The sequence below is a fragment of the Pelecanus crispus genome, chromosome 1 (genome assembly GCF_030463565.1).
Source record: "Pelecanus crispus isolate bPelCri1 chromosome 1, bPelCri1.pri, whole genome shotgun sequence".
Lineage (NCBI taxonomy): Eukaryota > Metazoa > Chordata > Aves > Pelecaniformes > Pelecanidae > Pelecanus > Pelecanus crispus.
Window position 1 is genome coordinate 212,469,591 of NC_134643.1, and position 26,674 is coordinate 212,496,264.

At 37.5% G+C, this 26,674-nt stretch overlaps 1 protein-coding gene across 1 annotated transcript in view; it reads right to left on the bottom strand.

Moving 5' to 3' along the window:
* The window catches only part of CNTN5 (contactin 5), a 286,998-nt gene that overhangs the window by 22,777 nt on the left and 237,547 nt on the right, over nucleotides 1-26,674 (bottom strand). Inside the window, exons 15-18 of the mRNA XM_075720796.1 lie at nucleotides 14,395-14,553; nucleotides 13,822-13,971; nucleotides 3,959-4,029; nucleotides 566-800 (exon numbers count right to left, since the gene is read on the bottom strand). Of these exons, the coding sequence (XP_075576911.1) occupies nucleotides 566-800; nucleotides 3,959-4,029; nucleotides 13,822-13,971; nucleotides 14,395-14,553 (615 nt within the window). The remainder of the gene's footprint in view (nucleotides 1-565; nucleotides 801-3,958; nucleotides 4,030-13,821; nucleotides 13,972-14,394; nucleotides 14,554-26,674) is intronic.

The following is a 26,674-nucleotide window of genomic DNA, read 5'->3' on the forward strand; positions in this document are numbered from 1 at the left end:
AGTTGACATAGAAATTTTCAAGAAATATTTTTCAGAATTTTTATACTAATGAACTAAAAAGAGAGGAAAATAATAGAAAAAAATTAATAAAAATAAGAACAAAATTGCATTCGGTGCACTTTTAGTATCCATTAACCAGGAAATGACACTCCTAAGTGAATTTATTTAGTCTTTGAGCTGTTGTCTGATTAACCCATCAAAAAAAGTATGAACCTCAGAAACATTAGAAAATATCAGCCTGTCTTTGCTCGTTGTTAGAGCAGCCCAGCTTCATGTTAAGACTACAGATTTCATATTAGGGATGAACCTTCATTAAAAGAGATTTTTTTTTTTTGTTAGGACTGATGTGGCTTGAAGTCTATTCCTAAACTTTGTCACTTGCTTTCTGGGTAACCTTGGCGAGTTAGTTCACCTCCTTCTCTGCAAAACATGTTTAATGTTACTTAGCACTTCTGCAAAGAATTTTGAAATTTAAGATTGAAAAAGCATGGTATAATATGACACATTGTAAAAAAATAGCTTAATATAGTTCTTAATATACAAGCTAACTTCATGTTGAACTGACCTCCTTCAGCTGAGCAGATGACCACAATAGGGCTGAAGGGACCATCTCCTTTGTTGTTGTAAACACCAACTTTCACCTCAAAAGGAGTCAGAGGTGGCACACTTTCATCTCTGTAGATGAACTTCGAGGCATCTGAAGATGTCACCATTTTTTCCTTCCAGCCACGCGTTCCATTGGGTCTGAAGGCTACAATATATCCAAATCCTTCTCCATTCTGAAACTCTTCTGACACTGGCTAAAAAATAAAGTTCAGGTAATGATCAGATGCGGTTTTACTAATTTAGAAAGCAGTCACTCAGTGGCTGACCGTAATCTGGCTGCTTGTGTGAGGGTGATCCCTTACAGCTGCATTACAGGATTTTACTTATCATGCCTGGGAACACACAGGAACAATTGCTTCTGAAGAGGAACCTTGTAAGAGAGTTTCTTCACCTGATCACCATAGTTAGGTCACTGTCCTAGGACTGAATTAGCTCTTGGGCTCAGAAAGTTTTCTTTCTTCCATATCTCCAACTTTCTGGTTAATGCTCTAACCAGTGGTCTATTAGTGGAATAGCCCCTTCCAGTGACCTTGTTGAAAATACAGAACAAGATATTTTTAAGGGCTTCTAAAATATATGAGTGACACTTACTACAGTGGGACTCCCAGGTTTTAGGTGCCAGCCTGTCTAATTTCTGTATCCAAGTGGGGTGTCAAGTCTTAGGGATTTAAGTCTAGGGTTCAATTTAAGACTTAGGATATAATGTTTTAACTCTCAAACTGAGTCTTGGTGAAAAAAAAAAATAATCTCAATTGCTTTTCTCTTCTCAGAGGTTCTGTGAAATTAGCCATTTACATTGGGACACATCTTCCATAAGCAGGCAGTCAGCAAAGGGATTTATCTATTGAGAGGCTGAGCACTACAGAAGCTAAATCTTACACGTCCAGCTCAAGGAATGGAAATTTTCATGCTAATTTACTGCCTACATTTCTTATAAAGTCAATGGACTAGTTTAGGAATTCGGTTATGTTTAACAACTGTCAGCATATTAGGCCTTTGGGAAATGCCAAAAAAAGGGTGTCCAAACTCCGTCTCTTGAAGTGCCCATCCTAGATCTGCAGCTAATGAACATATGAATCGAAGCAGGGGCACAGGGGACACCAAATCCTCTCCCTTCCACGTTGCAAGTGAATGTCTCTTCACCAGGCACTGCACTTGCAGACACCATTTTCTGCCCATCCTTCTGAAGCTGTGCACTGTGCATCCAAGGAAAAAAAAAAAAAAAAAAAATCATGACTCCAAGGCAGAGGAGGCAAAACCAAGACAGACTTTGTAATCTAGTGATCTGAACTGGAAAGTACGAGCCTTGCATCTCTGCAATACTTATGGAGTTGGCAGTAGACAGACACTGTAAAAAAAGCCAGAAATACAAGAGAAGTAGCAGAACCCTCAGATTTCACTGCAGATGTTAAATACAGTCTCTGAATTAAAGTTGTGTGAATAAAATTTTGTTTGAACCTGCTGAGTATAATTCAGGAGCCTAGGTAGGTTAGTCTTTTCCTGAATTCCCAGTGAGATGGTGTATGTACCATCTCACTATCTCTTCAGACTTCAAAGTACTTTGTTGAATTCCTATTGCCTGTGTAAGTCTAATAAAACTTTTTTGGATCCTGCAAAAGCACAGACTGACTGTACTGGTGCTATACTAACTTACGATGTGGTTGTGCCTTATGGAAATGCAGCGGCTACACCAGACTGCACAGTAGTCAGTAGTGAGTTGTTGGGAGTGCTATCCAATGCATTACGATTAGTTCTGTAGCAGGAATTTCAACACTTACTTTTAATAGTTTTTGTGTGTTCTGTTCTACCTTTTTACCATTTCTTGAATAGACAGTGACTGCAATTAGAAATGGTAGCAATCTTTCAAACAATTAAAAAATGTAAATATGCTCACTTTACAATTTATATTTGACACAGATGAAATGCCATGTTGTTTTTGTAATCTTAATTTTATTAATGACTTTATGCAGTTTAAGAGGTATGTGAAACAATAGCGTGATGAAAGTTTTAACATCAGGAAGAACAGCACTACGTGTTGATGGAAACAATGAGTAAATCAGAAACAAGACACTGTCTGCCTTAAAGTCAGTTTGCAGTCCTTAGCTACAAATGAAGAAGCATCAGCTGGCTTTTGTGGAAAATAAGTCAATGAATACTGAAAGTTATGTTACAGCAATTTCTCATTCTTAACTGTCTGTTGTATCTGTACTGCAGGATGGGACACCCATGGGTCTCTGGCTTCTTTTGGAAGAAAACTTTGACCCTTGACAGAGAGGGAGATATAACATACTCCAGTAGTGCCCCACTCCAGTCACCTGGGGAACACTATATACACAATATGAATACTACATACTAGTATATCATATTTGGGACTGGAATTAGGCCAGTTTACATCAGAAACAGTTCTAGCCACCTGAATTTTTTGTCTGGGGTTCAGCAAATTCTATCCCAAAAGGAGAGATGCTGCTGTTTATAGTTATAGACTATAAAGCAAACTGAAATCAGCTCTGTCTCAGCTGTCTCAGGTAGCTGGTGTCAGAGAAGGCAGATGTGCCAAGAGAAGACTGCCTCTTCAGATGGCCTAAAATTTTCCATTTTAAGAAGTTAGTCAGAATTCTGTGTGTCTCTTACCATCTGAATCTCTCAAGTTGGCTAGGCTAAAACTTTCTTCATTAAAAACCCATGTCTTCATTAGATGGATTTTTTCTTGGTTTTATATATATGTGTGTATATATATTTGTATATTTTCTGAATCTGAAACTCTTCATGATGAATCCAGAAGTTTTGAAAACTCCTCAAGAAAAGTCTCTGTTCTACTGTGTTATTTATGATTAGCAGAGAAAGCAACTCCCCCTCCTCCAGTTGCCCACTGGCACAGCCATACATCTGTGTTGCATTTTGCATCAACAATATCATCTCAAAATAAAGGTCTATTTCAGGCCTTTAGTTTTATATTTTTATGAAATACTTAAAAAAATTCTTTCTTAATTTAAGATTAAAAATGTTACAAGGCTTTCCTTCTCCTCCCTTAGCTATTATTTCATCTAGTGTAGCATTTACATAAGATCCAGAAAAGTCAAATGAACCCAAGCAGTAGATCAGGAAGAAAAGACTGATGAATTAGCACAACTTTGGAGCTGCTGCTAGGTTGGTTAGATTCACCATAATGCCCTCTACTCAAACCACATGAAAATGCACATTACTTTGAAACTTTGGAACATATTTAAAGAACAGCATTTTGTGTTCATGTCTTGCCAAGATTTGTTGTAAGGAAACCCCAGTACAGTACTCTTTACTTTGCCCTCAAAGAAGTAGACATGAAACAAAACCTTTAATCAGAAAAGTCTCTTACCTCCCATGCTATTACTAATTCATGTCGCCTTCCACTTCTGCCACTTACATTAGCTGGAGGTGTCTTTGGAACTATGAGCAAAATGGAAAAAAGAAAAAAAAACAAACAAAACAGAATGTCCAAGTTATTGAAGTTTTCCCCATAGTAATAAGTTGCTGCAGAAGACATGAGGCTGTTAAATCAGAACAGAAATAACAAACATAGCACTCTGTGGTAAAGAAAATTTGCTCAGGTTTCATTTCAGAGAATTCCACAGTCAAGCTGGTAAACTCAAACACAGCATAAGCTGAGAAGAAAAATAATATTGGAATAAAAAGCTGTTTAAACACTATGCTTTTGCAAGATTAGTCAAAATTTCAATGTACAGATCATCTAAGGGATAAAACAGGTATTATCTTGTTAACATTTGTATTTTTCAAATAGAAAACTGAAAATCAAATGCTGGGGAACCTGACATATTTCAGACTTCAGGTAAAAATCTTAGGACATAAATATGTCTCTACTATTTCCCAGGTCATTAGTGATTTAGAATGTTTTAGTTCTTGTAAATCTATTCTTGTATGTTTTAGCAGGGAGCCAATTTTCAAAAATTTTAAGCTAACCATCCTTAAACACCCCTTATCATTTCTTGCAAAATGCTGGAAGCTGTACTACCCACAGTTCTTTAAAAATTGAGAACACCATTATGGCTTTAAAAGCACATATGAGCAGCTGATGAAATTCTTTAAAAGAAATTATAACTATAATCAGTGGGAATTGGGTAATCATATTTTGTAAAACTTCAGAAATCTTAATTGTTCAATTGGAATTGTATAATTTTTTTATCTTAGTGCCGCTAATGAAGCTCCTAAAATGACTAATATCTTGAGTGTATTTACGGAGAACAGGTAACACTTGCATTCTTTATTTGATTAAATATGTCCTAAAGATATAAAATTTCTCTTTTCTTCCTTACAGCAGTACATAGGTCATTGGTTAAAAATGTACCATGAGGCATTAACTGTTCAGGCCTTATTGCATGCTGTTTAGCTTATTTATTGAGTAGCACTGTGCCTTTGAACTATACAAAGAATAATACATTTAAATAAATGTACACAGTCCTCTCTATTTCCCGGGCTGATCATTAACAGCTTAAGTTCAATGAAAGTGCAGTTTTTACTAGATCCTGGATGTTCACATAAAATATCAGAATTCATTTGTGTAGTGTCTTTTTGAACTCTGAACTCCCCTTTAAAGAACATAAGCCCAACTCTATTTTTTTCTCATAAATGATGCAAAATCCACAAAGCTTATAAATTGCTTCTGATGTACACTGTTGGATATGAGGTAAGAGCCCTTTTATCTGTGGTTCTTACCAGACTGATAGGGGATATTTCTAATGTGTGAAACATCTCTGTCCAATAAAGCTGGGTTCATCTGGCAAACATGATGTCTTTGACTTTTCCCTCCCTCCCTCCCTCCCTCCCTCCCTTCCTTCCTTCCTTCCTTCCTTCCTTCCTTCCCTCCTTCCTTCCTTCCTTCCTTCCTTCCTTCCTTCCTTCCTTCCTTCCTTCCTTCCTTCCTTCCTTCCTTCCTTCCTTCCTTCCTTCCTTCCCCCTACACACATGCTAAATGGTACCTTTCATAGTTACTCTCTGCTGAAAGCTGACTTCTGTATAATCAGATGATCTAATTGCTTTGCAGTTTAACTTGAGCTAGTGGGAAACCAGATATCCAGGCTGAGCTTGTAGTCCAGGCTCCTTCTCCAGTGAATGCAGAATTTTGGGGTGGTTCATCCCATCCAAAGATAACTGTCTAAACAATGGGGAGGATTGTTTAGACTCTACTGACTGGAGACACGAACTTGTTTAAACTAAGACCTAATCTTTACATGGCAAAAAAGTTACTCAAATTTTCCTTTCAGAAACAGAATTATACAATACTGAATGGTGAGGAATTGCTCTCTGGTTAAAAAACAAACAAACAAACAAAACTCACAAAAAGAAATAATAAAAACAATCAGTGTTCTACAGTGAAAAGTTGCAGATGAAGAATCACCTCCCAGTTAATTAACATGCAAAAATTACAATTCCATCTCTAATGGAGCATATTTAAACCTTGTTTAGCACCCATTGTTCTCTTGCCTTTCTAAGATTTTCTTTGGTTAATTTATAAAAATAAATGAAGTTTTTATGTAGGTGCCACGTTAGTCATGAGAGAGTATGCTGTACTCCTTTGAAACATCCAGCATGATAGACTTATTTAACCAGCAGTGTCCTCTTTCTGGAGTTTTCTTGTTAACAGCTTTGCAGACTGAAGCCCTATTTAAATTAATAAACATTAAAAGCTGTCAAAACGATTAATTTCTTTTGCACCAAACTAAAATGTATGTTCACATTGTGAAACTCTCTCAAATGACTAACCATTAAAACAATAATTGTGTCAAAGGAATACATTTCCTTTGCACTGCACCAAAACAGAGCATACACAGCTAGAGTGGGACATTTTGAAATGAGTAACTGTTAAGTGAAGAAAGCTGATAAAAGAAAACATTTTTTGCCAGGCACCGAGGTTATATATTAGCAATCCTTTCAGCAGCATCACCTTTATATTAGTGTTATATCTGAATTTACTCAGTCATAGTCTAAGTTTATTGCCATGCAATTAGTGACTTCCCAATCTTTAACTTGTTAATTCTCGGCAGTGACACTGATGGAGATGCACTTGCACCAAATACACAAGTATGACAACTAGACGTGGCTCCCAGACACAGGATCCATGTGCCTGGGGGACAAGGACATTAGGACTTCTTTTCTTTAGTGTTTATCAAAGTTTATAAATTCAGTATTGTTTATTTTGAATAAATACACCCCAACTAGTAGCAAAGCTCTTTGCTGTGTTAATACGTGTCATTTAACAAGAAGATGAGAGAATATCACCTACTGGAAAATGAATCACTCCTTGGCTTAACACTGGTCCTTAGGATCATAAAATATGACTATGCTTAGCTTGATCATAAGTCTGTATTCTGATCAAAACCTTCTCATTAGCTCCTTTGCCAGCTACCGATTCTCACTTGTCTCCTGGTTTATTCTTAGAATGTAAGCTCTTTGGCATCAGGTCAACTCTTCTTTTATTTCTCCAGCCACTGGTAAGGTTGGGAGTTAAAAAAACAGGTGTGTCTGTCGTTCTGGTAATGTGAACAACAACAAATAGTACTAAAAAACATGTTCTGAAAGACACGGTGACTAGATGTGGGTCACAGTAAATAATGGGTGTATGCTGGCACACGTTGATGTTGAAACCTCCACTCAAGGCAAACAAACAGAAATCTTGAAAAGACTTTGCCAGGAATTTGATTTGAGCAGCAACAGCAGGATTTGTTTCTTATTGTTTTCCATTTTCATTAAAGTACTGTGATATGCTGAAAATGAAAAATGAAATTAAACACTATAAAAACTTACCTCCCCTAAACCAAACAAAAAAACCTTTAACATTTTCTCTAAGAACAGGCATGAAGAATGTAGCCATCAGCAGCCCTATGAAGCATTTGACAATATGCTTAAAATACTAATGAAAAAAAGGTGATATGGAAAGGTAAAGCTTATATATGAGGCCAAATGTTTAATAATTTATGTGTATCTTATCATTACAAGCTAAATATACATGAAAAGCAGTGTTTTTTGTTTAGGACAAAATGTATGCACAGAACTGATGTTGCTGAGGGCTTTGTGCATGGGAGCAGTGGTTATAAAGTGCTGAAAAGTGCTGACAATGCCACCTATCTATTTTAAATCTGTATTTAAATGTGAAGTTTGGGGAAGCTTTTGGAAGTGGTAGGTAATACCATAGCTATGAAACCATGAACATTTGGGGTAGATGTTAGCTTTCCTTCCAGAGTTCCACTGTGTCCAACATTTTGAAAAGTGCTCTGTGCTTTAGGGTGCTTAAATAAGGTTTTTGGTTGAGAGTTTTAAAAATTCCTCTCTCTTCTCTCTGCATGTCTGATCGATTTTCTGGGTTTTTTTTTGGGGGGTGTGTGTTTTTTTGTTTGTTTGGTTGTTTTTTTTTAATGAAAACTGTGGATTCTGGTAGGCTGTAAAGATGACTCCATTCAAAGATTTTGGGTACTCACTTTTGGGCAAAATATTGACAATTATTAAATATTTCATTTTGACATTATAACAAATGAAACATAGCAGTTTGTGTTTTAAAAAGAGGTATAATTTAAATTTTACTTCAGTTTTGTTTAAAAATAGAAAAATTAAAACTGGAAAGACAAATGAGCATATTTTCTTTTGAGTTGACAGATTTTTAATTTTTATTCAAAATTATTATTTTACTTCTAATTTGCTAAAGAAAATAAAGATCCTCTACATTTTGTTTAAAATCAGGTTTTTTCTGCCCATTTTTACTTCAGTGAGTGAACTGAAAAAAGTCTTTTAAACTGCTCTAGATCTAGATTCCTTTCCTTATAGAAAGGAAAATAAAATGTTACATTGAACCTGGAAAAACTGAAAATACTTGAAAAACAGTTCATCCTCTTTTTAAGATTCCAATCTTCTAAAGAAATTAAATAAAATATTATTGAATGAATAATTAATAATTTTAAAGCATTTATGTTTGTCTTGTTTTTTTCAAGAAAATGTTGAGTGGCTTTTTTTAATTTTGTGTGCTTTGTTTATTGCGAAGAGAAATGACAGATTCTTAATTTTGTAGCGTCTTAATTTTTGTGCAGAACAAAAGCATTTAGCAGCCAAGATTATAACTGATTATAGTACTACTGTAGAAACATGTACTTAGGTTTAGTCCCTATCCCTCAATTTTGCCATCTGAAAAAGTAAGATAGAGGGAAGGCAAAGAGAAGCAAGACCCTTACTAGCCTCCTGTTTTTAGAGTAAGAAATGAGCTGCCCAAATTTACAGAGAGATTTCTGGTAAGCAACTGAGTCCAGATTTCCCAAATCCCAATTCTATAGTTTAATTACAAGGTCTTTCTTATTCTGCTTGAATCCTGTATTCATGCAGATATTTTCCATAAGGATGTTTTTTGTATAAATTCTGAAACATCTTGTCAAATAAGGCAAAATGAAACAAAAATGTTGATATTGCTACACTTTTTGGGGAGATGAATTATTAAACTTGTCTTTAGCCCTTAAGAAAATGTCTGCTCAAGGTACGGTTGCAGGTTTGTTTTTTTTTTCTTTTTAGAGCTTTTTATATTGTTTAAGATACAGATGTAGTTTGAAAACCAGCTCTTCTTAGCTGTGGAAAAGGTATGGGTGGGGGTAAAAGGATTTGTTGCCAGCTTGACAGAACTTCCTAATGTGAGGACCAAAGCAACAACTCATTCAGCAGCTTTTTCTTCTCAGTTGTTCCTGCCCCCCCTCCCCCGCAGTACATAGATGGGAAACAGAGGGATGTTAAGTGAAAACCCTTTCACTGTGAAAGGCCAGCCCTCAAGTTCTCGCCCTCTCAGGAAAACATTTCACATCTCATCTGTTCAGGAATGAAATGTTAAAATGTGCCAGCATCTCAGAAAGTGGATGATACACTGCATTCAACTATTGGAAAACAAGGATGCCCCAACTGGTCTCAGGATCTGCATTTCTGTTCTCTTTTCCTCTGTATTTTTAATATTTGTAGTTTATTTATTTGTAGTTAATATTTGTAGTTTAACAGGAGATAGAATTCATTTCTATTCACTGATAATAGTGTCATGCATGGCTGCGGGACTCAGTGTTTTAGTAGCACACACATTTGGATTCTTTGTCAATATATACCACATATTTAGTTTGAGCCTACAATATTATGTGTTTGTAGCCTATGGGCTCAAGCTGCGCCAGGGGAGGTTTAGGTTGGATATTAGGAAAAATTTCTTCACGGAAAGGCTAGTCAAGCATTGGAACAGTCTGCCCAGAGAGATGGTGGAGTCCCCATCCCTGGAAGTGTAGATGTGTCACTTTGGGACATGGTTTAGTCTAGTCTACCCTTGATTGGTTTAGCGTGGACTTGGTAATGTAGGTTAATGGTTGGACTGGATGATCTTAAAGGTCGTTTCCAACCTAAACGATTCTATGATTCTATTCTATGATTCTATTTGTTCTAAATATACCCATGCAGCCAATGATTACTGTCTACTTTCTCTTCTCCTTTTGTTTTTCCCTATGGAAAAGCACATTGTCTACCAAGGCTTTAGGAGCCCAGGTAATTGCCTCCAAATGTCACAGATAGAGCAGATTATTCATTTTTCCTAGAGCAAAAATAGTTATGATAATGAGAAAAGCTGAAAATTCTTTTATACAGGTCACAAACAAATAAAATACCACCTCCAACAACAACAACAACAACAACAACAAAAACCCCAAAAAGAAAGCCAGTCTAAAACAGGTAACTTTTTTCCTGGGACAGAGGCATTTCTTGTTATGCTATGAAGAAATTCCAGCTGAGAATAAGGGTGACTTAATGGAAAATAAGGAGTTGTTAAAAATAAAGCCTGTGTACAATCTGCTACTAATAGAGTGCATTACATTGTTACCTCATAAAATCAAGTTTGCATGCATGATTAGCAGGTTAAACTTTGATTCTACTCAATTTCTCTCCCCCCATGTTTCTCCATGAATAGATAATGTAATTGATGCTTTGCCCCCAGGCTTCGAATGCCCGACTGCCTTAGTGGAATGCCAGACATGTTAAAATTCATGTTATTGGCTCTTTTCACCTTGTGGACCTGTAAAATATGTATCAAGGCTAGAACTGACAGAAATGCAGCAGCTGGCTATAAGTTAGATGTGCCAGAAAATTGCAGTATTATCCATTCCAATGAAAGTAGCTATGAAGAGCAATCATGTTAACTAAATATGAACTAAGTAATAAGATTAGGGTTTAATTAGAAAATTAAAGCAAGTGAAAACCTGTTTGTTATTCTGTTGATTTCCTTACACCACCCCAAGTGTTGCTTCCATGGGTATTTTTAGATAATGGACCAATATAAAATGTTGTTACTATCTTGGGGAAGAAGTGATAAAATGAGAGAGGTGTGGGGAGAGAAAAGGACTTTAGTCTCCAGTCAAATTAGCTTGTACCATTAAATTGCAGATGCCGATTTCCATTTAAGTATAAAATAATGGAAGCAGAATCACACATTTGCTACCTTTGTGGATTGTCTACACAGCTATCATTCAGCCTTGTGGATCTCAGCTGTCATCTGAGCATGAGCCGCAGTCACCTTCTCTGCAGGGAGACTGATATTTCTGGAGTTTTACCCAGTGCAGGGGCAGCTTGCCTGTTTTCACTTGTAGGGCACATCTAATGTCACTGCAAATAGCCAGATTGCTCTGCCTGGGTCATGAGTAGAGAGGTTGAGGCCATGTTCTTTCTGAAATATAATGTCCTTTCACATGCATGTCTTTTAAGAATTGAGATCTATGATATTAGAACTGGAACCCATGTTAATAGAGATTTTAGCTTGAAGCTTTCAGATAAAAAATCAGTATTACAGAGATTCTGAAAAAGAATAATCACTGGGTGATACACTAAGACAGATATTAATGTGCTGATTTCGAAAATTGTATATGAAACCCAATGAAAACTATTACTAGCTTTCCTGCTTCTTTGACTTTGGCATCTGAAAACTATACCAAGGGTGATAATTCACACAATCACTGCAAGAGCCATGTTGGAGGACAGAGCTAAACAGGTTTCAGGAATATCTGGAGACCAGGAAAAAGTGGCTGCCTGAGTGAAGCAGATCATGAAGCCTCTGGCATTTCAAGAGTGCCACAAAAATTATAAGCAGCATGCTATTTTGCAAAGAATTATTTGTATAATGGGGTTTTTTTTGGTCTGATTGTTTTTTTGTTTAAAAAAGCAGAACCCATTCTTATGTTGTTCCGAATTTACAACTCTTTGCAGGTTCTAACAAATTGGGAAGTTATATCATATTGTAACTCCTGTCTACTCACTCCCTCTATAGAATAAAAAAATGAGACTGCATCTATCATTTTTATTAAAAAAAAACAACAAACCCCAAATGTTCAGAACTGAAACAGAAACCAAACTTTTTCTTAAAGAAAGGTCTTTTGAAATTGAGGCGATGACAACAGACTTCTGTACCATGCTGTGTTAACCAGGCACACCAAATAAATTCAGCTTCAATTTCTCTGAAGGCTGTTAAGCTGTTTTACTGGCACCTGTCTGGATTTCAATGTCGTGCTACAAAACACTTCCTTCTAACATGACATTTGTGCAGCTGTAACTCTGGTAGCAAAAAGGTGTTCCTAACTGTGAAGCTGAAAGTGCAAGTAAACATCCAGTGTGGCCTTTTTCTTATTTGAATGAATATGTTACTGATTTATTATTCAAGAAGACCTGCATTATTATCAGCTACAGCACTGTTTATCAGGAGGACCCCCATGTACTGGAGTATAGATCATTGCTACTTGAGTTAAAGACTCTGTTCTTCTGATGGCAGCAATAGTGGAGGATAACCCAGAAATGAATACCAATTACTAGGTGAAAATACACCACACACTGCATACTTTGTCTGTCCCACAATTTTTTTTCTTACTGATCATTATTATGATTTATCATTTCATTTTTACAGAGGTAAAGTTGCAATTATTGTGCAAAGGAATACTGAAAAGGGATGTCCCTTAATGAGAAGACAGAGTGTAACACAATTGCTGTACTCATCCAGAATATTTACAACTACAATATCAGTTATACTTTCAAATTCTTTGAATCTTTGAATTTGGCACTCCTCTATTCTGTGTGATTAATGAACTACTTACAAATTATTCAGCTGAAGAAACATCAAAACAAAACGAAAATCCTCTAGGCCTCCTAAATAACAAAGCAGAAGGAAGAATAATCTGAAAAATAATCTGAAAGTGTTCTGAGATGCAGTTGTCTTCTGAGGCTTTGTTCAAATCCTACCTCTGTCTCTTTCTTATAAAGAGATATCTCTTAGTTATGAAGAATAAAGGGGGAGAGGCTGCTTGGGAGCAGTTGTGTGAAGAGACTGAGAAGCAGCCTACAATCGAAGAGCAGTGGAAGCCTGCCAGAGGGCAGGTAGCAATGGTTTAAGTGTAAGATGAAGAGTAAGGCAGCCCAGATGAGTAAGACAGCAGGGAATGGGTTTCTTTGAAATTTCTGTAAATTAAACGATATTCCTGTAATTAAACCAAACTTACAAAGAATATCACCCTGGAAAGGTGATGACTAAACACACAGATGTGTACCAGGGAAAACACAATAGTTCTATTATTGTCCTGGTTTTGGCTGGGATAGAGTTCATTTTCTTCCTAGTAGCAGGCAGTGCTGTGTTTTGGATTTAGTAGGAGAAGAATGCTGATAACACACTCATGTTTTAGTTGTTGCTGAGTACTGCTTATGCCAGTCAAGGACTTTTCAGCTTCCCATGCTCCGCCAGGTGCACAAGAAGCTGGGAGGGGGCACAGCCAGAATAGTTGATCCAAACTGACCAAAGGGCTATTCCATACCATATGATGGCATGCTCAGTATAGAAACTGGGGGGGGGTTGGCCGGGGGCAGTGATCGCTGCTTGGGAACTGGCTGGGCATTGGTCAGCAGGTGGTGAGCAATTGCATTGTGCATCACTTGCTTTGTATATTATTTTATTGTTATTATTATTATATTATTTTCTCTTCCTCTGCTGTCCTATTAAACTGCCTTTATCTCAACCCATGGGTTTTACTTTTATTTTCCCTGATTCTCTTCCCCATCCCATTGAGGGGGGGAGGGTGAGCGAGCAGCTGTGTGGTGCTTAGTTGCCGACTGGGGTTAAACCGTGACAGTTATTATATTAAAATAATTCTCATTTCTGGTAGTCCTGGAAAATTAACCTTTTTATCCCCTTCTTACCTGCTTCATTGGTTCTGATCACTCGTGATGGTGCACTTGGGTCTCCGGTCCCAATTTTGTTGGTAGCTACAACTCTGAACTCATACTCCACCCAAGGGTTCAGTTCGACAGCCATAGCAGACTCCATGTCACCACTTATCACATCTGGAACTGCAGACAGTAAAGAAATTTGTAGGTCACTCAGAAATCTGAGGATCACATGCAGTGTCTCAATGGCAAGTGGACTTTGTGATACAATACGGCCATTAGAAATGATAGACGTCAAGGATCTAATACGTCAGAAATCACAGTTAGGTTTTTGGTACTGTGGTACTCCTGAAAAGACATAGATTGAAGGATATAGGGGAGAGCTTTCTGCTTATTCACAGATGCATCATGGCAGGTGTCTTTGTGTTGTCCTTTCAGAGCTGTTGCTAAGTAACGTGAAAGGAATGAAAAAAGAAAAAAAAATCAGTGCTTTTAATTTATCATTGTTCTCTTAAGAGTATCTGTTCCTGCAGTTGCCGGTTGTTATCATTGTGATGAGCAGGAGTTTTGAACAGTCTACTTGTGCTGCTTGAAAGTTTTTCTCACCTGTTTTTACGGTCTGCCAGCCAAGAGAAAATGGACTGCGTGCTTGCAGGTTGTAGAGGGAGATAGGGCTGTGATTGTCTGCCCCAGGACTCCAGGAGAGTGTTGCTGTGGTGTCTGTAATTTCCTCCACTATTACAACCCCTGGGGGACCAGGAGGACCTAGAAATAAAGTGGAATAATCAAACAGACCACACCATCATCACGGATGAGCAGCAATAATACAGGAGACGCATTCTGTAGGGACCCGGTGGTGTTCAATATCCATGAAATACAAGGGTTAAAATGCACACTACTACGTCATGGAGATACCACATTTCCATGATTTCTGCTGGTAAATTATGATCGTTTCTACTCTCTAAATGCTGCGTGGGTGAGTATCAATTAACGTGTCAGAGTGACAACAGAAGAACTAGAAATAGAAACAGATTAAAAAAAAAAAATCCTCTGTTATAATTGTTCTGAACCTGAAATTAAAGGAAAAAAAGAGCAACTTTAAGAAGCATCCAGGCTAGACTGAACAGTCACAGTCACATCTTCTCTTTGTGTGAGATTTGTCAGGAGGAAAGACAAATAGTGAGCAAAATGAAGCACAGGTGGATGTGCTTCTTGAAGAACAATAATATTACTAATAACTGAATCAAGAATACAGCATTCATCCTTTTTCTCAAATTCACTCGTTCAGGGAAACTGCCTGGATTACTATCTTGCTGAAAGTCCATTAACTCTTTGATTGAAAGCTATTAAAACAAAACAAACCCCAAACCCAAATATTTTGAAGGTTGATAATTACTATGGTTCCATTAAAAACAAACAAAACCCCCACAACTTCTCACTTGAGAAGTGAAAGGATTATTTATTCCACTTATCTGTACCAAATGACAATATGCTAATCTTTTGTATATGCCATGTGGCTGATCCAATAAGTGAGGTCTCTGGTAGCAAACATGACTTTGTGAAGAAAAACGTGGCTATAACGTCCCACTCTCACCCCCAATTTTCTTCTTTAATTCTTCCTGATAGTGATATTACTGGTGTATGAAGACATTGTCCATTTGCACTTGCCAAACTAAATTGGAAGCAAGGTTATCCTGGTTCAGGATTCTCTTCCACAGTTGTTGTAACCAGACGTTTAGGGGAAAATGTGCATCTCTGTGATGGGTAAATGCAGAATAAATATCACTCTTGTGGGTTCTTATACTTAAAATCTTATATAAGTCCTGAAGGACAGGACTTAATGCTTCTGTAAAATATTAATATTATTAATAGCTATAATTATTTATGACAAATTTGGATTTTCTTCGCATCCAAGACCCTTCTGATTCTTTTCCATCCTCCTGTTGTTGAAGGCTGAAATTTTGCTTCTGCTCCTACACAGATGGAGGACTGTGGAATGAGAAATGCACTACCAGACACTTTCTCCTAAAATGAAACTGCAGGAAGGGTGATGATGGAAACAACTGTATTAATAGAAAGTAATTGCTGCTACATTTTTGTGGGAGCCCAATGCTGTTTGCATTTATCACGAGCTGTAGCGGAGCAAGTCCTTTGCGTATCTCCATTCCCATGAGCTGTGGTGAATGGTGTGGTCCCACTGGCTGAACTGTCAGAGCTCAGCACCTGAGGATCAGGGTGGCAAACATTCGGGTCTGATGCCTCCATCTGAAGTAGCAGTTGTAGCCAGGATCTCTGCATTAGTGAGCTCAGCATTATTATATTTTAGTGCTACTTCATGCAATCAAATCTTTTGCTGGCTAAAATCCTTAGTCCATGAGTAGAAACAAATTTATCTGAATATCAAAGGCTAAAAAAACACACTAACAAATATTTTTAGTTGCTGGGCTAAAAAAAAACATTAACTGAAATATTTTTAGTTGCAGCTGCAAACAGCTTTATATTTCCTCTGATATGCCTTCAACAAAAACATGTTTACACGAACTATGACAACAGTATGATCAGAGTTTTATAATAGTTGGGCTCAATAGTTTCAAAGTGAAAAAACCATTGAATCTTTTAAATGAGAAAGCAATTTATGCTATTCACTTGCCTCTGCTTGGCAATGATCTACAAGCAACTAATTGACATTAAAATGTTGGAACTATATGGCATTTAGAAATAATAGCAACAAAAAAAGACAAATGAATGTTTGAAATTCTGGGGATTCAATTCCTTCAGTTCCAGAAATGGAAGGAATTCAGTAAAGTTTAGTATTATGAATGTATGATGGAAGAAGATTGTCTCCACAACACACTGCAGTCCTCTTCACAGGAGCCCAGGGTACAGCTCTGGGCTATAGGAAGTACAAGGTTTTACACTTCCATGGGTGGTGAGCAGCTTCAGTGTTGGGGGTCTCTCCTCTTCCTTTGCTCTGCCTACTCAGCAGGTTTGACTTCACTGCTGTCAGTCACTTTCAGTCAGACACTTTCATTGAGTCACAAACAGTGCAGGGATAAGATGGCGACCCCCTTGGACACCTTCTGGCTCTTGGCCTTCTGGAGTTCCACCTTCATTTGCAGTTGAAAGGTCTTGCTTTTCTTCCTGGGAGAATACATGGCAGAAAGATGTGTCCTCTGCACTCCTGCCTTCCTGCCAAGTGTTTGCTGTTCTTTGATGGGAAGCACCAGGTCAGGCCTTTGTCTCAGAATAGCAAGTCTTGGGGCTAATTTAATAATAGGGTGATCTTCAATCTCCATCATCTATTGTTTCAGGCTATCTGTTGATGTAGGAAAATACTAGTGAAATTTTTATTTGTAGCCATGAGGGAAAGTTTAAAGGAAAGCTGGGGTCTTGATACAATCATATGCTTTTACTGAGTTGGAGCCCTAGGCTCAGAATTATATCATGGTCCCAAGCACAAACAAAATTATAGGGAAATATTTTGGTACTTTTCCTCTATGACAATATTTCTCCCATGCACACCAAATGCTGTTAAAGAGTTTCTAGCCACTGTATTATAGGCAAAAGAACAAGCGCCTTGCTTATATAAAAATATGTAAAAAATATTTATGCAGATGTCTCCTGCTAAATTCTCAATATATTTTGTTGTCGGAGTTCTCTCATGTTTTTTAAACCTTTTAAATGCATTCCTAGTCATGACAATGTGTCATTATGCTTTCTGAGATATGTGCTCTTACACAGTCTGCAGGATGACTGCTAAAAAGCATCTCCATTTCCAACAGCGGGGATTCTTGAAAGCGGATTAATAAAGGACAAAAGCCTCAGTGATGAAAAATGTATGACAGTTAGCCAGGACCTGAGTGCTATGCAGATGTCACTCATTTTTGTAGAAATCTCATTAAATTTTATGCTTGAATGTAATAATTCATGGTGTCAGCCGGATGGCTAATGCAGAGAAGCTTTTCTCCCAAGGGCTGTGTTATTGTTCAGGATCTCTAAAACAATTTTTTAGTTGAGAATAACCAATTGAGGAAAAAATGCACGGTCCACTCAAACGCTTCTCTGGAAACTACACAGAAAATGACTGGTCATAAATGCATTACAGTGCAGTCGACCTTCATAGAGAAGACATTTGGGACTGCGATAGGCTCTTATGCAGCTCTAGAAGCACTGGAAACCCAGCGTCAAGGATATTAGTCAGTTATCTTTTTTCAGCGCAGTTCCACAGATTGATACTTCATTTCAGGACATGCGTGACTGCATTTTGGCAAACTTGTTTTATGTGTCTTTTTATTGTTGGAATGATCATCCTGAGAGGTCCTTTAGATTACTTGCCATGGTACAATGTTAATGTGAGAGTTATTGAAAGACTATTAGCAATAATAGCTGCAGTCATTCAGTGAGGCAGTGCCCTTTCCCTGTACCCCAGAATGTGTGCTGCTTTATTCCAGTGCAGCCTGACCAGGATAATTTTACTTTTACCAAACAACTAAGAAGCCTGAAACATAGCAGTTCATGAACACAGATTTCTTGACCTGAATATTTTGCTTTCTGAATGACACGGTGTACTGGCTTGTCATCAAGAAGATGAGAGGTCAAGAAAAAGAGGAAAAGAAAGAGGCAGTAAATACAGAATTATGTAAAGGTGCTTAGGAAAACAGGAGCTTGACTGTTTCTTGTAGTGTAAGTCTCTTTTGCTGTGCCCACCTATGGCAGATGAAGTGTTTGCACATGGTGGGGAACAAGAGGATGGAGAGAAAGAAAGTTTGATGTATATTTTGTGTATATGTGTATATATATATATGTATATAAGATGTATATAAGTTTGAATGCAATAGGTACCATGGCTTTATTGGATACATCCGTATCCCCATTTCCTCCACATGTGTACCCAAGTGGTTTCTGTAAGCTAGCTACGTAAGAGCCCTAGGCAGATGGAGAGGTTATACCGCAACCAGTGGCAGGACAGATAGGGAAGTTAGAATCAGGGTTGGAAGGTAAGACAGACATTGATTTTCCAACTCAAATAGTCTTAACTCATTCCAGGGATGAGGGTCAGGACAAATCCCTGATGTCCCATCTGAGAATGCCATTGGTGGTACATATGTAATTTTGTGCTCCTTTGGCCTGATGACTTGTCTGTCTTGTACAAACCTAAAAATAAGGGATTTGGGCAAGACAACCTTGAGAGCTGCTGAACGTTGTGAGCTCAGATGCCAGACTGCAGTTCAGACCCTCTGAGCTGGATCTTTGTGTAGTGGCAGTTGTGACTTGACACAAAATGTATGGACTGTGCAGGGAACATGAACTGAAATTTCATCTTAGGAGGAAAAGCACCAGTAGCCTAAGAATTGCATCGTGAATGACATAGCTAGCAGGTCCCAAATAGAATAAGAAACTGAGTTTTAGGCATGCCTCCTACATTGGCATGTCCTACTGACTACCTTTAGCACTGTAGGGCATCAGTTGCCAGCTGTCCCAATTCCGGTCCACGCTGCCTCCTTCTCTCTCTGCAATCACAGCGTGTGGGCACCAGCACTCCCAGAACTGCATGGGTCTCTTTCAGGCACTGAGTTGTTGAACATCACCACATCTGATTTGTATTGTTATAATTGTTTCTAGGAATTTTGTTGACTGAAGTTAAAGATACGAGTTAAGTTGACATTTGTAAAAAGGTTACTTGGACAGAACAAAGGAGGTTTTTTTAAACTCTCAAAAAAACCCCCTTTTAAAGATATGAATCTCTTTCCCTTTCACACCACTGAAGATATTATAACAAAGGTCCTGTTACAAGATCAGATTGCTGGAAGTGTTTTGGTTTGGAATCTGTGGGTTAAAGGGCTGATGCTCCATCTATAGTAATATACTATCTTCTAATATTAATATTAGAAGTATGTTATTGTAAGAAGAATATTAGAATAATATTAGAAGAATATTAATATTAAAAGAATATTATTGTAAATGTTTCAGCTACACTGACAGACTGAAAAGGGACAAAGCACACATCTGAACTCTGGCACTGATCCTATGTGCTATTATGTTGTCAGCCAGGCCCTATCATAATTTCAAACCTGTGCAATTATGACTTTTCCCAGCCAATGTGTTCGCACAGTTAATGGATTACCATGGGCTGGGGCAGATCCCAACAGGCAGTTTGTCATGCCCATCCTGTTTTGAGAGGGGAGGGGGACCGGGAATGTCGCTGTGTGGATGCGAACTCTGCTGTACCCAATTGGCTTCAGGGAGCTGTTTACTATTACGGACATATTCTGTGAGTCCAATTAATGGGGTCTGTGCTTAGGGCATCTTCCTGGCCTTTGCTACAGCTCAACTGTCATTTCAAGGACCAGCAAGAATCTGCTGACCTTGTTTATGTTCCATTTAATAATATTGTGTCTGATGGCCTTTAAACCCAAGTGCTTGTCTTTAAGTTTTATTGGCAATATCACAACTAAAAGGAGCAGTGTGGTCAACCTAAACAGCAGTTCCTGTGTTATATTTGCTCCAGGTCAGTGGAGTTCAGAGGAAACATTACTTCTCAAAAAATATATCATAAGAGTGGATTTCTTGCTTAGATTGGTAGTTTTGCCAGTCTACAAGATGAATAGCTTTAACCTCTTTTTTATTTTTAGTACACAGAATGTGTACTCTTAAACCACAGTTTGTAGTCACAAAGGCTTTCATCCCTTCAGACTACAGGATTTCCCTCCGCTCCATTTCAAGATCCTACAGCTTCCAGGTAGCTGTTTGATCTTAAAGCTCATTTTACTTACAGTAGGCATGCACAGTGCATGTGGTTAGCTTTCAGTGCACGGTCTTACAATACATGTTATACATTGTAGAAGAAAGCTGATTTTCATCTTATTTTTAAGCCATCTTCCTGCCACGAATGTTGTACTAATATTTGTATAGTTCAAAGGATTTTAATTAGTTTTGTATGTGCTAATAAGTTTCCAAGAGTGTATAGCATTGATGCAGAGAATTAAGAAGACTGGACATTACTTTTTTCTTCCTCTAGAAAAGCACAACATCTATTGACACCCATAACAGTAAAAACCACATTTTGAGCAGTAAGGCTGAAAAGGATAATAAAAGCAAACAACAGTGAACAAACTATTACTAGAATACCCGGAAAATTTCTGTCATCTAAACCTACTAAAATCCTTAAGTATATACAAATGAGAGAGTACTGGAAACAAAGTTAATTGTATTAATACTTAGAGAGCGCAGGTCTATTTGTAACAGAATTGACACCAATAAATTATTTATCTTTATGTTTCTCCTAAAAAATATTTTATAATATATATTTAATATAAAAATATTTTGGTATAAATATATAAAATATTAAAATTACTAGATGTGCTGAAACAATTTTTTACATGATCATTGATGAATACAAGGAAACATACAGAAATAATTTCTCTGCATTTTATTTATTTGACCTCTTTTTGTAGCAGAAGATGGCACTTTTTGTTAGATAGCACCCCAAATTAAAAAAAATGTGCAAACTTGCCTGGCTGCTGCATTACTGTAGTTCCCTTGCAAAGAGCTAATGGTCTTTTTCTTTACTATGCTCTCCCAGACTTACTTACCTTGTACTGTCAACCTGTGCTACAGGTTACAGTTTACACTGTTTATATTGCAGAAAGTCAAACATTGAATAAGTCATTTTGGGACTAGTACCCTTTGCTCTTTTGCAAAACCAGAGATCAGGCTGCACTGTACCTAGAACAAGTAAGTGGAGCAATCTGAAAGAAAGTTTGGTCATTTGCAGATGAGCTGGCTGCTCTATAGATTGTTGTAAGGCAGTGTGTTATGCAGCATCCAGCATCTGTCTGACTAGTTTGCAATCAATGCTACTTACTCTTTTGGTTATAATATATTGTAAACCAGCCTTGCAAGAGTAATTTACAAATACGACTTCAGTGATGAAACTTATTTGACAACTTAAAGTTACTGAACCCAGTAATTTATTATGATAAAAAGCTTTCATTATAAAATAAATATTAAAATACTGGAGACTTGGTACCATTGATTAGGCACTGAATCTTTCACAGATGTAAAATAATCCTGTAACTTCACAACCTTGTATTCCTAACTCAGTCATGATGATCCTAAAAAGAAATGTGATGCAAGAAAGGGATAACCATGAAAAATAACCTACATTGGTGTTTGTGGTGCCACTATCATCGCTAACAATATAGAGGTTTATATAGGAACAATCACTCACTCAATTCTAAATCTTTGAAGCACTGTCTCCATCCACATCCTATAATCCTATCATGGTGAATTTTGCAGTGATCCTCTAATCTGGGGAGTCCTGGTGTTCTTGGAAACTGCTGCCGCACCAGGAGTACTGCTCACCTCAGTGCAGGCAAAAGGGATCTCTACTCTCAACAGACTATAGGGAGCCTAATACTGATCTTTGTGAAAGCATGTTAGACTCCTGTGTGATGTCCCCAACTCCCCACTATTTTTCTTTGCTGAACTGTACAGATGCTTTTCTAAGCCAACCCTCCAAACTTGCAGAAGAAAGAGCAAGGGATATACAATAACTGGGTTTGTTAGGAGATTTTTCACTCAAGCTTTTCCTTATTGCAGCCTATGGCAAAGCAATGTTTCAAATGAGTGCATTAGAAATGGTGTGTTTCAAGAGCAAAGGGATACTTTTTGCCAAAAGTGAATGTAAGAAGTAGCCTTCTTAGCTATGAGCTCTGCTGGTGTTCTTCAAAAACCTCCCTATTTATCAGTAACAGATTTTGTACTGATGAATTAAATAAACACAAAGTGAAAAACACTGTTGACCTTTTCAATGTAGTTGATTGGACCAACATAAGGTAATAAAGTTTAGCCCCTTCAAGGTGTCAACTGTTTTTATGATGGAAGTGTTTGGTGTTTTAAATGTCTCTACAGTGAAACATGGTGCAAGCACAGGATCATGAAGATATCCTTTGTAATGAAAATATGAATGCACAGATTGCTTCATATTTCTGCAACAGAATGGGGAAATAAGAATATAATAAGCCCTTTTTGGAAGACAGGCTTTAAAAACCAAATTAACTTACCAAGCAGGCATTGTCTTGAGGAAACCTGACACATTGCTGGCTACAAGATCACCTGAGACATCTGTGAGATGCAAGTCTCCTGGCTGGTACTCGGGTGTTTGGTAACCATGTTTGTGATCATATCATTAGTGTCAGAACATGACATGCATATTTATCCTGTATTAGAGCCTTCTGCTTTGGTAATCACTTCTTTGTGAGAAACCAGGATAGAGACAGCTTGACTACTGATATGCCAATGATGGATGGAAAACCAGCCAAGCTGAAACATTCTGATATTCTGCTTCTCTGTTACTTAATATTCACTGAAATTTGAAGATCTGGGTGGATAAATAAAGGCTGGTAGCCAGACAAAGCACGACGTGGGAAAACTATTCTTGGACTGATGGCAAGAACAGGATTGACGTTCATAAAAATCATAAATCACTTCTGCTTCTTAAATGGCTGATGACTTCATGTGCTGGGGCAAACATTTGTTGACTGTGTAGCGAATATCTATATTCTCCTGTAAACTTCCTTGTTTGCATGGCAAACAGCTATTCTGCACATATTTTCCTTGGGTGAACAAACAACATGAGGCATAAATGAAGTGAAATCAGGAAATGACTTGGGTGTCCATAGCTGTGATTTTTGTTATATTCATTCACTCCACTAAAACTATTTCTTTGACCATCAGACTTACATAATTCCTGTTTCGGGAGTCCTCTGAAGTAGCACATTTGTGTGGGCCTGGTGCCAGTTACTACCTTATGTGAAAAGCTGTTTTCTCTTCTGGATGTCCTTGAGCTGTATCAGCCTGCCCTGTATGCCGCCTTCTGCTGCTACGGGCTCTGATGATTGTCTTCCAGAAGATCTTGCAGCTGTATTTAAGGCTTTATCACTACCTGCCTCATTGTCCTGCTGCAGGGCAACTCTGGTGCAGAGGGTGCATGCCTGTTATGCAGCTTTTCCCTTTCCCAAAACACACTTCAGTGTATTGGCTTAAGCTCTTGACAGTGACTCCCCTGAGGACTATGTTCATTTTTTGGGCTGCAGTCAACTCAATGAAAGAAGCAAATATTTGGGTTGTTGGAGGTACCCTAAATTGTGCCCTACACAGTCAGGCTCTCATTCATTTGTCTCATGATTTCTGTGTTCTTGGCTACTTTGCCTCAGATAGGGGGTTGAACACATCTTGATCCCACCTAATCGACTGTCTGCAGGTATGGCATGCTCTTGAGGAGTGGCAAGGGTGATTTTGAAGCTGGCTCTGAGGCAGCTAAAAAGAAATATGCTACCTCGTAGGTGAGCACTGCAGTTACTGAACTAAGCTGTAAGTGGCTGGCATTGCTTTTTCTGCCTTAAATCAGTCCTGGCCTTTGAGCTGAATCCTTGCTCTCATCCTTCCCATACTCAGAGGGTAAAGGACCTCTCTGGGGACTTGACAGATTCAAGGTGTGTATCTAGATGGGATGGTGGATCACAGATGGATGAATAAAAGATCATGACTTATTTCTTCAGGTACCTAATAATAAGAACAACTTGTGATGATGAATTGCAGAGAATTCTGTAGAACCGTATTTTGGAAAGGAAATGCTTTTGCAAGTTAGGTAGTGCCTACCTGAATATAAACAAATGATGTCAGGTACATCAGAACAGCAGTTGTCTGAAGGTCACTGTTGACTAGCATGAGACTACTGAAATACTTCTCATTCATAATCCATTCCAAGACTAAAATGCAAGACACTTAAACTGGAAAGGTAATGTACTGCCTGACAGGTCCAGTTGCCAGCAGAACATCTCTTCCTAATGAAATCTGCATTATTGGTAGCATCAGAACAATGAAACAGAAGGGGAAAAATAAATAACTTGGGCTGGAAAAACAGCATTCTGGGAGCAGAGAAATTACTAGGGACACTAAAAATTTATTTCTTACTTTAATATACATAATTTAATCACATTTTCAAAGCACTTAGAAAAGTATTTAAGTTTTGTTTTGAGTAGTTGGTGCTGACAGAATTTGAACCTTGTTTTGTCCAAACGTGGTCTACAATACCTTTTCATATATAGTCTTGAAGTATTCCTGGAAGAGATTCACTAGATAAAAGTCATTATGGAAATAACATTAGACATGAATTTCACTGCAAATTACCTAAATCAAGAACTGTGATGTAGTGAATTGAAAATGGTTTGAAAATGGTTTTTAAAAAAGTCTATAAACCACTGTAGAAAGTTGCAGAATAGAAACTTGCTGCTGTCTTAATTTCTTTTGTTCACACACACATACACATACATACATACATAGTCAATTCAGAAATCTTCTTGCACCATTAATTACCTCCTTGTAAGTAATTGGTCTCAAAAGAATTGATATTTATTTGCCACTATTAATTCTCTGTTTTTCAGATTGTCTTTCATTGGTGACGTTTTTGAAATTTAACTTCTACTGTATAATGCAGGGCAAAGAAGAACAAGGGCGAAAATAATGACACAATTAGTTCCCTGAGCTATATTCAAGGGATCTTCCAATACAGCAACTAGCAAGTATTGTTTCAAAAAAGATAAATATGGTTTCAGGGTACTCCATGCCTTCTCCACAATAAATGATAAGAGACATTGCAGTTGCCTGAAAATGCAGTGGTGAATGTCTGTCTGTTGAAGATCAGCATGTCAGCTATGAGCAATAGGAGTCTGCAAAGAGTTTGTTTCTCTGTCCTTCATCTGAAGAGGCTGCAGCAAGGTATAGTTGTTTTCCAAGTCCCTTGTAATAAAGTTCTAGAAAACTGTCCTTTGACTTAAAAATAATGTACCAGTTGAATATATAATTCAGTATAAATATAAGCAGTTTGCTAATAGCAATAATTCTGATATTCATGAATATCTAAAGGAGGGAAAATTAGATAATTTTAATTTAATTTATTCAGTAAGTCCAATTGATTTCCTGTAGAAATGGTGTAAGCAGAATGATGTTTTGAGTAAAAATTACAGTGATATACTAAAAAACACCAGATGAACCTTACAATATAACTAATGATTGAAATGCTGTTGTGTGCTGGTATGATATCAGCATTCAAGACTGGTATTTTCTGCAGAGGCAAAAGAAGAGAGAGAGGTCAGAACAAGGATGTGCTGGAACTTTGCTTGTATTGGTACTTCTAAGAGTTCATAACAAAGCTTCTGCTATCTCAGTTTGGCTCTCGGCTGTAACATTTAAAACACAAGGATGCTTTGTAATATGAGTAAAATTGTATTTTTTTACCTAGAAAGTATACTGGAAATAAAGAATAATTCAGCTTTGTATTTCAGACTTTACTGCAGAGTGGCAATGAGTTTTCTTCATAGATGATGACTTCCTCTGTCTGGTGGAATTCTTCAGAGTTTACTGAAATATTATTGAAACATCTGTTGCTGCTGGTCTCTTCTCCTAAGCAATGTCCAGTATCTCCAAAAGCTAAACCTAAAGAAGCTTGAAAGGTGCTGCAATTTGGGAACATCAGACAGTGTCAAACTGCAGACCACTGAGTGCACTCTATAAACTGAGATAGGTGGAGAAAAAAGAATTAGAGATACTAAAATGAAAATTAAATGCCTGTAACAGTATAAGGAGAGATAGTTAGATTCCCCTAAATATTATGGATTTTTGAAATGCTGAGGACTATAAAAGAGTAATCATTAGCAACTTTGCACTGAATATGCTTTAAACATTTTCTGCAATACAAAACAAAACCATCCTACATTTTTTGGTGAAAGCAATACTGGCATTGCAGGATCTTATTGCCCTCATTTGCATATGTTTTACAGATATCTTAAGGAAATTAACTACTTCAGCAAACCAACCATATCCT